This window comes from Hirundo rustica, chromosome 5 (genome assembly GCF_015227805.2).
Source record: "Hirundo rustica isolate bHirRus1 chromosome 5, bHirRus1.pri.v3, whole genome shotgun sequence".
Taxonomy (NCBI): domain Eukaryota; kingdom Metazoa; phylum Chordata; class Aves; order Passeriformes; family Hirundinidae; genus Hirundo; species Hirundo rustica.
In genome coordinates, this window is record NC_053454.1 from 71,716,321 (window position 1) to 71,730,803 (window position 14,483).

General features: G+C 45.4%; 2 protein-coding genes across 3 annotated transcripts in view; one reads left to right on the top strand and one right to left on the bottom strand.

The window, feature by feature from the left end:
- Positions 1-3: 3 nt before the first annotated feature.
- Positions 4-2,722, bottom strand: NDUFC1 (NADH:ubiquinone oxidoreductase subunit C1). 2 transcript variants are annotated; one of them, XM_040064803.1, is made up of 4 exons: positions 2,623-2,722; positions 1,837-1,940; positions 894-976; positions 4-171 (listed from the first exon to the last, which is right to left on the bottom strand). In XM_040064803.1, coding segments are annotated over exons 1-4 (252 nt in total). In that variant the 5' UTR covers positions 2,687-2,722; the 3' UTR covers positions 4-170. The 2 variants fall into 2 exon arrangements, with proteins under 2 accessions (XP_039920737.1, XP_039920738.1); XM_040064804.1 differs by lacking the exon at positions 4-171 and having other exon boundaries at positions 893-976.
- A 476-nt stretch (positions 2,723-3,198) lies between these two features.
- Positions 3,199-14,483, top strand: part of NAA15 (N-alpha-acetyltransferase 15, NatA auxiliary subunit) — a 34,954-nt gene continuing 23,669 nt past the window's right edge. The window contains exon 1 of the mRNA XM_040064082.2: positions 3,199-3,329. Within this exon, the coding sequence (XP_039920016.1) occupies positions 3,276-3,329 (54 nt within the window). The 5' untranslated portion in view covers positions 3,199-3,275. The remainder of the gene's footprint in view (positions 3,330-14,483) is intronic.

Genomic DNA, 14,483 nt, shown 5'->3' on the forward strand with positions numbered 1-14,483 from the left:
GCCTCAGGTTTCTTGCAGACTTTATAATTTATTTTTAATTATGCACATGAAATGTATGAACATACAAGTAATTAGATAACTTTTTACTTCTTCCGTGCTCATTTTTTGTAGGACAATGACCACATTCGCCTTGTCCTGTAGAGCACATCTCCTTGTGACCATGTCATCAGCCTAAGAAAGAAAAGAAAAAATTATTAGCAATAAGAAATATAGATGAGATGGAAGTGGTCAGAAACATAACGTCCTTCATTTTTATCTGGAGAGGAATGTTTATGGGGAAAAATAACCACAGCACCATGACTTTTCCTATAGTATAAGGAATTTTTTTCATGTGGCATATGAATTGCTCTGAGGCCATAATGCCCAAAGCTGGCAGAAACACAAATTATGGTTTTTTTATACTGAAAAGGGACAACAACCTGGAGTGCACATCTACAGGCACTGACTTTACATCATTTTATGTGCAACACAGAAGTGAAACTGAGAAAAAAACATACCCCACTGTATACGTGTTAGAATAAAAACCAAGATGGAAAGATAAGTTATCGTTAGTCACTCTTGCTTCCTTGCCACTGAGCCATTTATGAGACATTCAATTTACAATCTCTGTCTATTGCAGACACTGTAAGAGATGCGTTATTTTCTAAGAGTGCATGTTCAAAGTAGAAAGCTGAGAAGGAATATGCACACAAGTGAATACATGAAAATACAGATAAGCCACCTCATCATTTTAAAGCTGGGAACGAGTTAAAAGAATAACAAAAGCCAAAAGGCAAAGTACCGAGGACAAAAAGAAGAATATAAGTCAGTTCAGTATCTTGACTCCTAAAAGGTGTCCAAGATCTTCAGATTTTGCATTCAGCTAAGTCAAAAGCAGGTGTGTGCACACTTACTATGAACATTCTGTACACTTATGTCCTCTTGCTTGTTTTCTTCTCTCATATTCCATCACATCGTCATTGTGCTGCTTGACAAGCTGTAAAACAGCAGCATGTTATAAACAGCTATACAAATCACAGCTGGACCCAGACAACAGCGTTCTACAGGATATATAAATATATATAAATACCTGTTAATCAGAACGCAAGCCAGTATGGAACTGGGACCATCCAGAGCACAACACATCCAAGTTATCAGCTGAAAAGGCCGTGGGAACAATGCCTCACGGGACAAACATTCTCTCCTGACCAGATGGGGGGGCGGAGCCTCCCACTGCCAATTAATTCACCGCTCCCAAAAAACGGGGGAAAACCCCAAAGGGAATCCATCCCACCCTGAAAACACTGTCACTGTGGGAGTGCTGCTTATCCTGCATGATTCTTCCCGAAGCTCCTGCACTCTGCTTACTTTAGCACCATAAAGTGTGAGTTCTCTGAAACAGAGAATATCTCACATCTGCACCTGCATGAGGAAAAAGGGTCTTATCCATTGAAATCAGCTAAAACCACCTTAACCAGATGAAAAGTAAAAAGAGAATTGGTAGTGTGATAAGCACAACATTATCTGAGCACATCCCCAGGTCATCTTTCTTTTTGAAAAGACCACGGGGAAAATAATGCCAAAGCATTAATCCAACAGGCTTGAAGAATTAATTGTTGTGGCTGTTTTAAGTTTGCAACAGAGAGAAGCTCAAAAAGGTGCTCATTTCTTAAAATAAGAGCACAACATAAAGCTGGGAAAACATAAATAATGAACATAATCATTCTTCAATCTTTACACGTGCTATGACCACCCACTACTCCAATAAACTCAGTAGATTGCAGTCACTGCATTCATATCACTACTATGATTTTTAAGGAATAGTTAAGTTCAACAAAACCAAATGAAAACACTTACAAAAGCCCACAAGGCAGCACTGGTGCCAAACGCCAAGCCAACTCCCAGCCAGTTTGGTTGGGCATTATTCGCTTTTTTCACAACAAACGCAGAACGAGTAAAAGCTAAAAAGGCACAAAGTTACAAACGCATTAACATTCCTCAGGGTTAGACTACCAACTACTTACCGACATTCACGCAATCAGGGAAAAAATAAAAAAAAACCCCAACCGCAACGCAAACCCCCAACGAATGCAATGATGAAGTGGTCTCTATGGCATTGCTACGGCCGATCCGCCGCAGGATCCCCGCAGCAGGCGCTGATCCGCGAGAGAGGGGACGGCGGAGCGTCAGCAACTCAAAAGCGGCGCCTTTTGCCCGTTCCCCAGCCACAGTAACTCTTTCCCCCCAGCACCTTCTGCTCTGTAAGGATGCCGCTCGCTGTCCCCTGCCTAAAGCCCCCAGCCCCGGCCCTTCCCCACCTCCCCTGAGGTGCGCTCCGGGCACAGCCCTGCTGGGAAGGGCCGGCACCAGCACCGCGGCTGAGCCTCCAGCCTGGAAGCAACACCAACTCAGAGCAGGTAAATTAAAGATTAAAAAACAACTAATGGGCTTCGATTCAAAACAGCAAAAGGAGAGAAGCTGCCACCGAAGCTGCTTCCTCCAGCCCCGGACTCAGACTGCCTAGGGGGTCACCGCCGCCCGCACAGGCAGCAAAGCTCCCGCGGCCCCAGGTCACCGGGCCGAACCGGGGCAAAGCCCACCGGCCCGCTCCGAACGGGCTCTCGCCGCCCCGCCGCCGCTCACCAAGGCGGGGTGGTGCTGCCGCCGCCAGCCCCCAGCGCCTCACCGCCCTCAGGCCCGCCGCCATCTTGTCGACCGGACCCGGCTCCGCCCGCGGGGGCGGGACCGCCCCGCCCCGCCCCGCCCGCGCCCCGGCTCCCGTGCGGGCCGGCTCCTCCTGCGCGGACCCTGCGCGACCCCATGGCCCCCCGCTTCTCCCCGCCCGCCGCCGGCACCGAGCGGCGCCGCCGCCGCCGCCGCGCCGGAACCAGCCCGGGCCGGCCCCGGCCCCGCGGCGGAGCCCGCACCGTCGGCGGGGCGGGGCCGGCGCGGGGCCGCGGCGCATGCGCGGGGCCGCCGTGACCCGGCGGGGGAAGCGCCGCGCAGCCATTTTGGCGGCGGCTCGGCGGCCGCTCGGGACCACGTGAGCGCGCCCGGGGCTGGCGCGGGGTGCCCGGCGCGCGCGGCGGCCGGAGGGGCCGGGAAGGGCCGGGAGCGGCTGGGAAGGGCCGGGCCCGCGGCGGCGCGGGCGGCGGGAGAGGCCGCGCTCCGGCGGGGAGGCTCACGGCGGCGGTCGGCGGCGGCCGAGCGGCGGGGACGGGACGCAGCCCGCCCGCCCGCCCACTCGCTCTCCTCCTCGGAACCCCTCGGCGGCGCCGTAGCCGGCGGCGGGGAGGATGCCGTCGGTGAGCCTGCCGCCCAAGGAGAACGCGCTCTTCAAGCGCATCCTGGTGAGTGGCGGGGCGGGAGGCCCGGGCTCGGCTGCGGGGAGCGGGTCGAGGAGGCCCCGGCTCGTACCCCGGGCCGGCGGGGAGCGGAGCCCCGGCGCCACCGCCCCGGCCGCGGCTCCTCAGGGTCGGGGCAGGCCGGGCCCCAGCGCCGCCCGCGCCCCGTGCCGCCCGAGCCGGGCAGCGCCGGGGCCGCCGCTCTGCCCGCTCCGGGTGCCGGCGCTGGCCGCGGTGAGGCACCCCGGGCTCCGGGACATACCCCGCTCCATTCATCACTCGCCGTTGTAGCCGCTGTCCTGCCGAACCACCCGCCCTGGGTTCGCTTCATCGTTATTTCTTTTCCTTCTTTCATAACTCGTTGTTTTGCCGTAGACGGTAACCGTGTCTGTGGGTCGGTGGGAAGATGGCTTTCGAAGGAGGAAGTGGAGAAGGATGAAGGTTTTGAAGTCTTCCCGAAGTTTAATTTGCAGCTGGCTTCTGTGGAAATTTGTCAATCGATTTTGCTGGGTGGCGGCTGGCGTATGGATGAGAGAACGTTCAGTGGAACTTAGGCAATAAGCCTGGTTTTCAGAACGAGGTTAAGATGGTCTACTGCCCAAATACCACCAAAGCGTACCCAGTTTCAGCTGCATCTTAAGGAACTTGTTTCAGCTTTCAGGTGGTGTTGCAGGAACTTTGTGTTTCTAAGGACTCGGCTTGAATTGGAAATGTCTTAAGTTTGTTGTTAGTGAGCAACTTCAGCGGATTTATTTAGAAGATTCTGTGTCTGGATCTAGCTGTTTTCTCTCAGAAGGAGTCAGTTTTGTCTAAAAATCTCTTGTTGTCTTTCCAAGAGACTCACATTGCTATTTTGAGTCATTCCAAAGATCAGAAGTAAGATGAGTACTGTTGTTCTGTTGGAGCAACAGCACTCTTAAGGTCCTGCAAGTTTCTGCCACTCAAGTGGGAGCAATGTAGTCTTCTGTCACTTTTGTTTCCAAAATGTTTTATGAAAATGGAGCATGCAGAACTAGAAAGCCCTTTGAACAGGCATGCGACCATGAGACGTGCAATTTCAGTTAGGGTTAAAAAGTAAATATGATGAGCTATAAATCTGATTCCTGCTTTGAAAGATTCAGTCTTGCTTCCGAGTTGGTGTGCCCTTGTGCTGAGTGTGTCGTTTTTGATGTGTTACAGGCCAGGAAGAATCTAGCCTTGCTGCTCAGTGATCCATCCTCCTTTGCATTGAGGAGGGTTTGTGTGATTACAGGGCACACTGAATCAAGGAGCTTGTCTGTGTTTAAATCTCAGCAGGTTTGGCTGGGGTTTTGTTTCTTTCCTTTTTTTTTTTTCTTTTTTTGTTTTTCTTTTTTTTCCCTGTGCTTGGATGTGTCTGAGTATTTGTGTGGAGGGCAGGGACAAACAAGGAATAAGAGTGTCTTTGGAGAAAGTGCTGCCTCAGCACCCTTGTGTTCCTAACTCGATTCAGATTAGAAAAGGTGTGCCCCAGTGCAAGCAGATTTCTGTACACTTTTTTTTTTTTTAAACTGAAAATCTTTAATAAAAATCGAGGAGTTTGAGGTATCTGGATAGGCTAAGGGCTGTTGTGTCATTGTGACCTTTTCCTGTGTCTCACAGGGATGAGCCTGTGAGACAGATGTGTAGTCTGGTATTTAAGACTGTCCTGTTATGAGGTATCTTTATAACAAGTGGTGAACAGAAAAGGCTCGAAGCTGGCTTTCATCACACTGAAAATTTTGCTAATGAACTTCTCATCTGCCTTGTTACGGATAATGACCCTGCTTTGTGAAGTTTTGGTTACGTGTTCCACTTGAATTTCTGAGACATCTTTTAGGAAGTCCTAAGAAAAATGACTTCCCTTCTCCTGTGCCTTCTCTCCTCTCTCATCCCGCAGCCTCTCCTCATTCTGGAGACTGTGGCACTCATCCTGTGCCACCTCTTGTGTCCTGGGGAGGCTGAAGAGCCGGAGGAGCTGAGCCCTGCCTGTGCAGCTCTGAGCTCCTGCCAGGAATGAGGTGGTCCTGGGTAAGCCCCTGCTGCCTCCTGGCCCGGCCAGGCCACGTGTCCTGGGCAGCGTGCCTCCATGAGATTTTTTTCAGCAGATGCTTTGGGAACTGGCCTGAGAGTTCTTGAAAGGATGTGGTACCCTACAGATACATAATTACTGGTACCCAGGCTGTTAACAGAAGTATAAACCCATTCCCGTTCTGATTTTCGTGGAGATAATAAACACAGGAGCTAAGGGGATAACTGCCCTGTATTTTTGCAAGTGAAGCATAAAATTGGGTTTTTTCAATCTGTTTTGTGTGTGTTTTCAATTCCTGAGGCCTCCTTTCTTTTTTTTTTTTTTCTCCCCAGATGTATATCTATAACATGAAAGTTACCAACCTGCCCAGCTTTGCATAGTAAAGGGCAATAACTAGCTTTCAGAATTTGGCTTTGTTTGTTTGTTTAGTAGTAAGCATCCTGTGTGGTCAGTACCTTTCTCATGTTTGCTCACGAGCCAGCATTTCCACTTTCCTGACAAATTCTGAGTTCAGAAGCGTGTACACTTTGTTTTTGCGTGTTCTAACACACTCTAACTAGACTAACCCCTTCTAGTCACTTCAGAGGCACGTGGAGGTTATGATAGAAACATTTTTCCATTTGAAAGACATTTTACAATTCCGAGTTCCTGTAGTACAGCAGGAAAGTGATCTGCATGATTAGCTTGAATAAAAGAAACCACCCACAGGATTAGCAATCACTGTTCTCCTTAAACTTCCATTTAAAAAAAAAAGTGTCTAGCTCATATAGTTCTTATAGTCTTAAATATTTGCTATTAGGTCTACAAGTGGATGTTCTGCTGCTCAGAGATTGTGAGGAACTTAGAGCAAAAGATCTCAGCATTTGAATATCTAAAATAATTGAGTCCTTATGAATCTTTTGAACACACATAATTTCTAGGCAGTCCAGAAATGACTGGAGAAGAATTCAGGTGGAGGCAGGGGAAAGGGTAGAATAGTAAACACAGCACAGTAATGGCTAAGTTGGCATTTCGGTACACAGAAGGCTGGATGCACTGTGAAGTAATGGAAAAAGTTCACCCCATTTCTTCCCCTCCCCCCCCATTACTATCAACTATAGAACTATTAGTTGTAGGAAGTAAGATTGACTGATTTTAATTTATTTTTAATTAAATAAAACTGATGAACATTCCTTGACCATTCCTGTTATTTTGCCAAATTAGTCATCTGCTCTGTCTGGTCAGGTACAGTTCATCGATGATGTTCAGTTTTATTTCACCAATCCCAAAGGTAATATTTAATTAAGCTTTCTTTGGATGTAGAAGTTAAATATATTTATTGAAGAAGAATTAAATACAAAGCTGTTAGGGGTGCCATATATTTTGTAGAAGAGTTTTTTTCAGTCCCTTTAAACATCAGGATGAAGTCTGTGGGGTTCTGGCAGACTAAGGTGCTGCAGGTATTTTTCACCATGCCTAGTGACCTTAGCCTTTAATGAGCAAAGAGAAAAAAAGTCCAAGTGTTTAAGAAGTGAAACATGGTTGTATTTTACGTTGGAAACAAGCCACGCAGTTGAGTAAGTGTGTTCAGTCCTTGTTTAAACGGTTTCACTGGCTCACACCTCTGTTCTGTGCCGCAGCAGTAGTGCACTGAGGAAGAGGATGCCTTACTGGTCTGAGCTGACGTGTATTGCCTTGTGTGAAGATCAGAGTTTCCCTGTTGGTGCCTGGGGAGTAGCCATGGCCATTTTCACATATGGAGGCTGTTCCTTCCACCTCCATCAGTTTCCTTAGGGCTGTGCAGCCTTGACTGGGCACAGCCAGAACCCGTGTGCTCCAGAGGGGTTGTGTGCTGCAGGGCAGGGACACTTCACCTTCCCGAGCATCGCTGCGCTGGAGGCCGCCGTCTTTGAGCCCGTGGGCTTCCTTTCCTTGCTGGCTTTGACAAGTGTCCTACTAAAGTGATACGGGAACTTCCTGGTGATAAAAAGCCTGTTGAACAACCTCTGTTCAATGCCTCTGCTGTAAATAATGCCAAGTCCCTCGTGCTGGGCCATCTTCCTGTTTCTTCATTCCAGAATCTGCTCCCCGTCCCTCCACTTTGAAACGAGACAGACCAGTGCTTCTCCTTTACTAATACTTCCATCAGCATGCATCCTTTAAAAACAGTGTTCCGTCCATAGAAATTCGGGTGCTGACTTAGAGATTGCCAAGGTGACAGACTTGGAAAGCTCCTCCTAAGTCATCGTAGTTCAAGATTGAAGGCTTGATTTGCAGGATTTCACTTCTGTCAGTAACCAAGTAGATTAGTTTGCAATCACTGTTGCATTTGCGTGGCTGTGCAGTAATCGAGTATGCACACCGCTGGAATTTTACCGTGTACCGTCTCAAAATACGGAATTGCTAACGAGGCTTTTCCAATAGCTTGTCTGTTGAGATGCCAATCACTTGGTTTTTCTTTGCCAAGAGGAGTACCCTGCTTGGTCCGTAGCAGTAGGAAGAGAAATGATCTCTTGGCAGAAACAGTGGGATGTGGAATGGAAGCACGAGATAGACTTGCTGCTTTAAGCAGAATCACTGATCTTATTTTTCAGAACTATTTCTCAGAGCTGCTTAAGAAATTAATTACTGTTTGAGACTTTAGGATGCCATTGAGGATTCACTTGAGCAATACATGTGTTACTAAAGCCTGTTAATGAAATTAGGCCATTTTTTGTCACTGGGGCTGTTGGAAATTGTTGAAACGTGATTCACTGCTGTAAATTTCTAAGGAGCAGCACAATTTTACCTGTTTCGCTGGTGAAAATAAAAGACTCATTAACAGAAACATCCTCAGTTGTAAGATTATAGCCAGTCTTACATTGATATGGCTACAGATACTCTTAATTGAACCCAAAGTAGTTTTAACAGGGGCAAGGGAGTTGATTCCATTTATATGCTACTACCCTTTATTTTGGTTAGAATTTGATGAAGCTGTGTTTATTTCTGTTTTTGAGAGGTTTTCTGAATGAGATTTTGTTGACCGCACTTTTTCTGGGTGTCTCAAGTTTGAATTTCTTGTCTGCAGCCGCACTGTGTCAATGCAACAGGAGTGGGCATAAGGAATTACGCATTTTCTGATTTTGCTGATAGGGAATTTAGAGAAAATTAACAATCATTCATTGCTTCCCTTAAAAGTGAGGTCAGTGAGATTTGTTGCAGGGATTTCTGTTTGCTTATGTAGATACCACAGAATCAAGGCAGTGAACCTTGTAATGTTGAAGAACAACCTTTCTTATCTTAATAGAGCCATTTAACTATTTCTCAATGCTACCAGACCTCATCTTGCATACCTCAGTGCTCAGGGTGAGGAGTACTCCAGGTGTAATACATGGGTAGAAAATGCCAGTAGCTTCACCGTATATCTTGGATTATTTTGTGAGCTACATGGACACTTCAACTCGGGTCTGAGTCCAGAACAGGTGAGGCTCCTTTAGACATTTTATTTACAGATCTTGGAATTTGAATAGATGCACTTAGTTGTTTCAGATAAGTGTTAAAAACCAAACATTTCCCATGCATACTGGATTTCTTGTGAGATACAGTCAGTTTCTTGATGAGTTCAGGGGTGAAGTCTCAATGTACGGGTTCCAGGGTCGTGAGCAGAAGTCAGTGTATTTTAGGTGACGGGGCCAAATTTGTGGCCTAAATTCTCCCTAAGAAGAGATGAAGGTAAGCAAGGACAGGCCAACAGAACTGATGTCGAATAAGGGATTTTTTCAGCAAGTCTGTCCTCACTAAGTGAGGATTTCTAGTCTTCTAGAAGAGCTGTAGTTAACTATTTGTCAGCCCCTGTTTCCAGCTGAATTTTGTGTAAATATAGGAATCGGACCAATTTAAAAGCATAGATATAGCATAGTTTGGGGGTTTTTCTGCCTTAGTATTAAATGGAAAGGTATTTCTTACGTTCTTCCTAAGTAATTTGAATTTCAGCTTTTTGTGTTCCTCTGGTTGTATGCTACCAAGCAGGGCTAGTTAGGAAGATATCAGTGACTTCCAAAAGGTAGGGCATGCTGTGCAGAGGACGATTTCTTAATACCTTGGACCAGGCAGTTGCTGAAGCTGTTTGTTACACTGAACAGTTCAATTAACACTTCAGAGCAGTGAAGGAGGATAGTTGGTTTCAGTTTGACAGCAGAAAACCACACAAGTTTGCTCCAGAGTTTTTCAGCATTAAAATAGCTACAAGATTTGTGTGGTTTCTTCAGTCCTTGGGTTTATGCATCTTGTGTTTGTCATGAAGTTGAATCGGTGTGTGTGGTGGAATATCTTTTGCCTGGAGCTGCTGAGCTGTTTGATATGGTTAATGCTCAAAGGACCCACTAATTCATGGTGAGTAGTAGCTCCTAATGCTTCCAGCTTTCCGAATCTTCTTTACTACATTTAGCTTGAATTAGTGCACCTCAGTGACTTGACCTGATCTCCTCTCCCTGTAGAGAGGAGAAGTGTTCTGGAAAACAGCCTTGAGCTGCCCAGCACCTGAAGTTACTGTCGGGTAAGTGCTGCAGCTGAACTGTGCTGGAAGAAATAGACAGAGTCATAGCGGCAGATGTGCATATCCTGCGCTGCGAGTGCACACCTTGGGTCGTGCAAACGCCGAGGATTCCAATGCTTCCCGCTGCCAGAGGGCTCACAGCATCCTAGTTTTGCCATGGGATGCCCCAAGTGTGCATCCATGACTGCCACTGGGAGAAACTGTAGGGTCCCCTAAGAGCACGCTGCTGCGGTTGAAAGGGTTTCTTGTAGAATCACAGAATAATTTGGGTTGGAAGGGACCTTTGAATGTCATCCAGTCCAGCTCCTTGTCCACCATGGATAGGCTCAAGGGTCAAAACCCCCTGGAAGAGGACAGCAGATTGTCAAATCTGTGGATTGTTTTGTTCCAGCAGCCCCTTTTTCGTGGTACTTCCTCCTGGGGACTTGCAGATGCAGTAGAACGTTCATCTGTGGCCGTGTGTAGATCAGCTGTCCTGGTAACTCTTGTATGTAGCAGGGAATATTTTGCAGTACATTTCTTCTGACGATGACACTGGCTATGTCACTTGCTGAGGGAGGAGGGGCTGAGTACAGAGAACTACAGAGAAGTTCACTTTGGAGCTGTGCTCTTTTGGGGTTTAATCCAAATTTTGGCACTCTTTTGGTGGAGAAAATCATATTCTTCAGCTGGTCTATCACAGCATTGACTAAATTAGGATGCTTGCTTTTACAGCACTACTTGTGGGTGAGAAGTGATTTCCTGTGGGGGTTTTGGTTGAGCTTTTTGTTTGGTTGGTTTGAGTTGGTTGTTTTTAAGTATTGGGGCATTAGGTAGTTTCCATTCATTTTACTTCAGTTAATTTGCAGATGTGGGGTGTTGGGTTGGAGTAAGAAGTGTGACCTGGTAAAACACAGAGTCTTAGAAGAGAAAACAGTTATAAGTTCTTTAGACTGTTTCTTGTAAAATTCTGTCTCTCTAATGAAAATTGCACACTATTTTGGGTTCCTGTTCAATTTCAAAGGGCATGACAATTGGTAATGTGATTCCATCCCGCCCACCTGGTTCTGCTATATCAATTTTATTCTCACACTGCTTTCTTAGTTGTGCTGATTCACGGAAGAATAAAAAGAAAGCAGTCAATAATGCCCCAGTGTTCCCACCTGGGGAGTAGATGGTGCCTTCTTGCCTTTGATAATTACTCTCAAGGAAAAACCTCTAGTCTGCATGCTTCCAGGTAGGAAGACAAAGGTGGTTTCTCCTTTATGTTGGTCTCCTGTCACTGTCTTCATCTTGCTCATAAAACATTTTGGGGTCTGCTTCTCACCTGTTTCATCAGCTGCAAAATCCAGGCTGGGCAGACTCCTGTGAGACTTTTTCTTTTGTTTTTTACTGCTGCAAATTAGTTTTTAAACAGTCTTGAATCAGCTAGGTTGTGTTTTCTGCTTTATGTTGTGGTCGAGGTGATTCTTTGTGTAGCTTGAGTGGTACTTGGTGGCAGTGTAGATTCATTGTGAAGCTTCTAGTCAGGCTCATGGTAACTCCTGGTGTTATGCTGGGCTAGAGCTCTTGAGCTGATGTTAACTACTGGTGTTACTGAACATACGACACACTTCAGTCTGCAGTGTGGTTATGATAAAATGTCTTATAAATTTAACTCTGGATGGCTATTAAATTATTTACCTTAGTTGTTGAATGCTTGCAGGACGTGAAGACTGCTTTGTGATAAGGGAGGAAACAATTAGAGAGCCTACTTGGGTATATTCCAAAAATACAAAATCTCTAAAATGCTCTTGTGACAATGTATTTGTTTGTACCATATATAAAGAAAACAGTGCTGAACTGAGTTTGGATAAAAGTAATTTCTGCTGTTGTAAGCAGCTCTCAGTGCTACTTTAATTAGTATAACAACAACCTTGTGGTTACCTTGTTCAAGAATCCATGTCTGTTCACTAACTGTAGGTTTGGCAGCAAGGTTTACAGAGCAGATGGGGGAAGATTCAAAAATGGAAGGCTGGGGCAAGGAGGGAACAAACTCCATGTAGCCATGAGCTGTGGCTAGAAGTAGGTACAGTGTAAATACTGGGAGTTTTTTCACCTTTCTCCATGGCAGCCAGCGAAGAGGAAACATGGAGGAATTTATTCACATTTGGCACAGTGAGCCCATGTGCGTGCGTAAGGCATCTGCTGGCCAGAGACTGAGTCGGCACAAACGCTTTAATACAATTTAGAGAACACTAAATTCTAAGTCCCCTTCCACCTCATACTTGGGATTCTAGACAATATGGGCCATCTCTGTTCCTTAAAATTTCAGTGTCAGTCTGTCTAGTAGTTGCCACACATTCTGATGCACTGAATAAAAACTTGGTGGGGGAAGCGATGCAAATGTAAATTGTCACTTACCTCCTGTAGTCTCGCATGATTTTGAAGGAGTCAGACTTTGACTGCCTCATCTTGCTAGTTCTTTGGAGAATTGTATTAAAGCAGATGTTATTTCCTTGCTTTAAAGACAGAAAATTAGTTAAGAGGTATTGAAAGAATCTTGGTGTGTTTGGAATAGGTTGTAACTCTGGCCACAGCATGTATAGAAAAACTTGTTAGATGTCTTAAAAGATCTGGTAACTTTTTAAATTAAAAACTTTGAAGGGCAGGAAATGTGTAATAGATTCAGTACTGATGTAGCGTCAGATTCTGTTCTTCTGAAGCATTAGCCTTCTTAACCTCCCTCTTTTAAAGTTTAGCTTTTATGTTTTCTCATTGCATGATGTCACAAGCTGTAGCTGCAGCACTTGTCTGTCAAGCATCACAAGCATGCTCTCACTGCTGCCTTTGAAGTTTATGTGTGCAGGAATTTAGCTTAGTGCAGGCAACTGTGCTTTTCTAGCCATCTCTGGAACAGAGAAATACGTTACTTCTGCAGAACATCTGTGCTAAAGCAAGGGTTGGAGCTCTGGGAATGGCTGCTACAAGTTACTCATCTGGGGGAAACAAGCTACCCAGATGAATAAAATTCCTGTTTCCAGAAAGCCTGTGTCTTTATGTCCCAAGAATACTTGACATGTTACCATTCCTGGTTCTGTGATTTTTTTTTTTTTTTTTAATTTAAATTGCTGGTTCTTTTTTCTTCTCTTACTCAGGAACTACTTACTTGCTTAAGGATCTTCTTTCCCGGGTTATGTATATATTTTCTGTCTCCTTTTTATTAAAAGATTTTTGTTCGTATTGTCTGTTCCTTGAAACTATAGTTCACTGAGGTTTGTTCCATCCATGGTTGCATATGCTTCTATCCTGGCTTCCTTCTGTCTCATTCACACCTTAATTTAAGCTTGTTAGCCCATAATCTCTCTGGAGAATGAGTTAATAAGCATGTGCACAGCTTCAGGCAGGGGAATCTCACTGGTGCTGTTGGGACCACTGTGAGGAAAGAGTCTCTTCTTTTCTGAAGAACTGAATGTGACCTCAATTTCATTTGTTCCCTTCCTCCCATTGTCACAACATACAGCGTGTACACAGAACACATACACAGAATAAGGAAACTCATAAAAGAACACAATTTGAAATGTTTGCATTAACAGAATGAAATAGGCTTGAAAGTATTAACTAGAAAACTTGGGGAAATTGTATACAGGAAATCATTCCAACTTGGCTTGATCTAGAAATAACCTGTCAAAGGAGACCTTTGATACTTCACTGGGGAATATACAGGGCATAGCTATGTCTGTATACAGAGCTATATTCTGGAGATAAAAGTATATCCAGTTTGTTTGCTGATAATTTGTTGGCCCCATCCAAGTAGTTTTTGGGTTATGAGAACCTTTCTGTAGATGCAAGTGGATGTAAACTTGTAAGTCTTTCCTCCATGAAGCCTAAAGAAAGAATTTGTTACAATTCTCAGCGAGTTTGCTCTGTTCCAAACTACCTTGCTTTATAACTGCTGTATCACCCTAGAAAATCTTATGTGCAAATATTTCCTGTCTCTAGCATATATCTCATCTTGGCATATGTGACTTAGCTTAAACTTCAAGGTGAGAGCCTGGTTGTTGCAGTGCATTAAATGCAGCCATTTAGCAATAAGGTTTCACATTCACAGGCACCATCTGAGCAAGCTGTACTCAAAAGGCAGACTGCAAAACCCCCGAGTGCCCCATGTGCTTGTGGCAGCGCCTCCCTTGCACTGCAGACACATTCTTCAGTTCCTGCGGCTGCAGCGCTTCTGTGACAGGTTCTGCTGCTTTCACAACCACCTGGGTGGGGGCAAGTGGCGGCTCTACTTTTGAGGGAGGAGGCCTGGCTGGTAACTTTTATGACTGATGGTTTCAATTAAAAAAAAAAAAAAAAGAAAGAAGAAAAAGTCTGTCAGCTCTGACTTGTGGCTGATTATAGTGACTCAGCCAGCTACTTGAAAGCTGATAATGACTGGAAGGTGTAAGTAATACCCAGTCAAGTTTAATAATAATAATAAAAAAATAAATAGTTGTCTGTACAGATTTCTTCTTACCTAACCCTTTATGTGCTTTTCCTGTCCTTGGTGAAGAGAGGGAGTTGTCTTTTGGAAAGGTTCCAGGTCAGGGTTGGATGGGGCTTTTGAACAAGGTGGCATAGTGAAAGGTGTTTCACTTGGGATGGGGTGGGCGGAACT

Bases quoted from the DNA above. Each gene is read 5' to 3' on its own strand.
- NDUFC1 (XM_040064803.1), bottom strand. From the start codon at position 2,686: ATGGCGGCGGGCCTGAGGGCGGTGAGGCGCTGGGGGCTGGCGGCGGCA. The intron at 1,941-2,622 runs GTGAGCGGCGGC...GTGCCTTTTTAG, and splicing joins GGCAGCACCACCCCGCCTTG to CTTTTACTCGTTCTGCGTTT. The intron at 977-1,836 runs GTAAGTGTTTTC...GCTGTTTTACAG, and splicing joins GTGCTGCCTTGTGGGCTTTT to CTTGTCAAGCAGCACAATGA.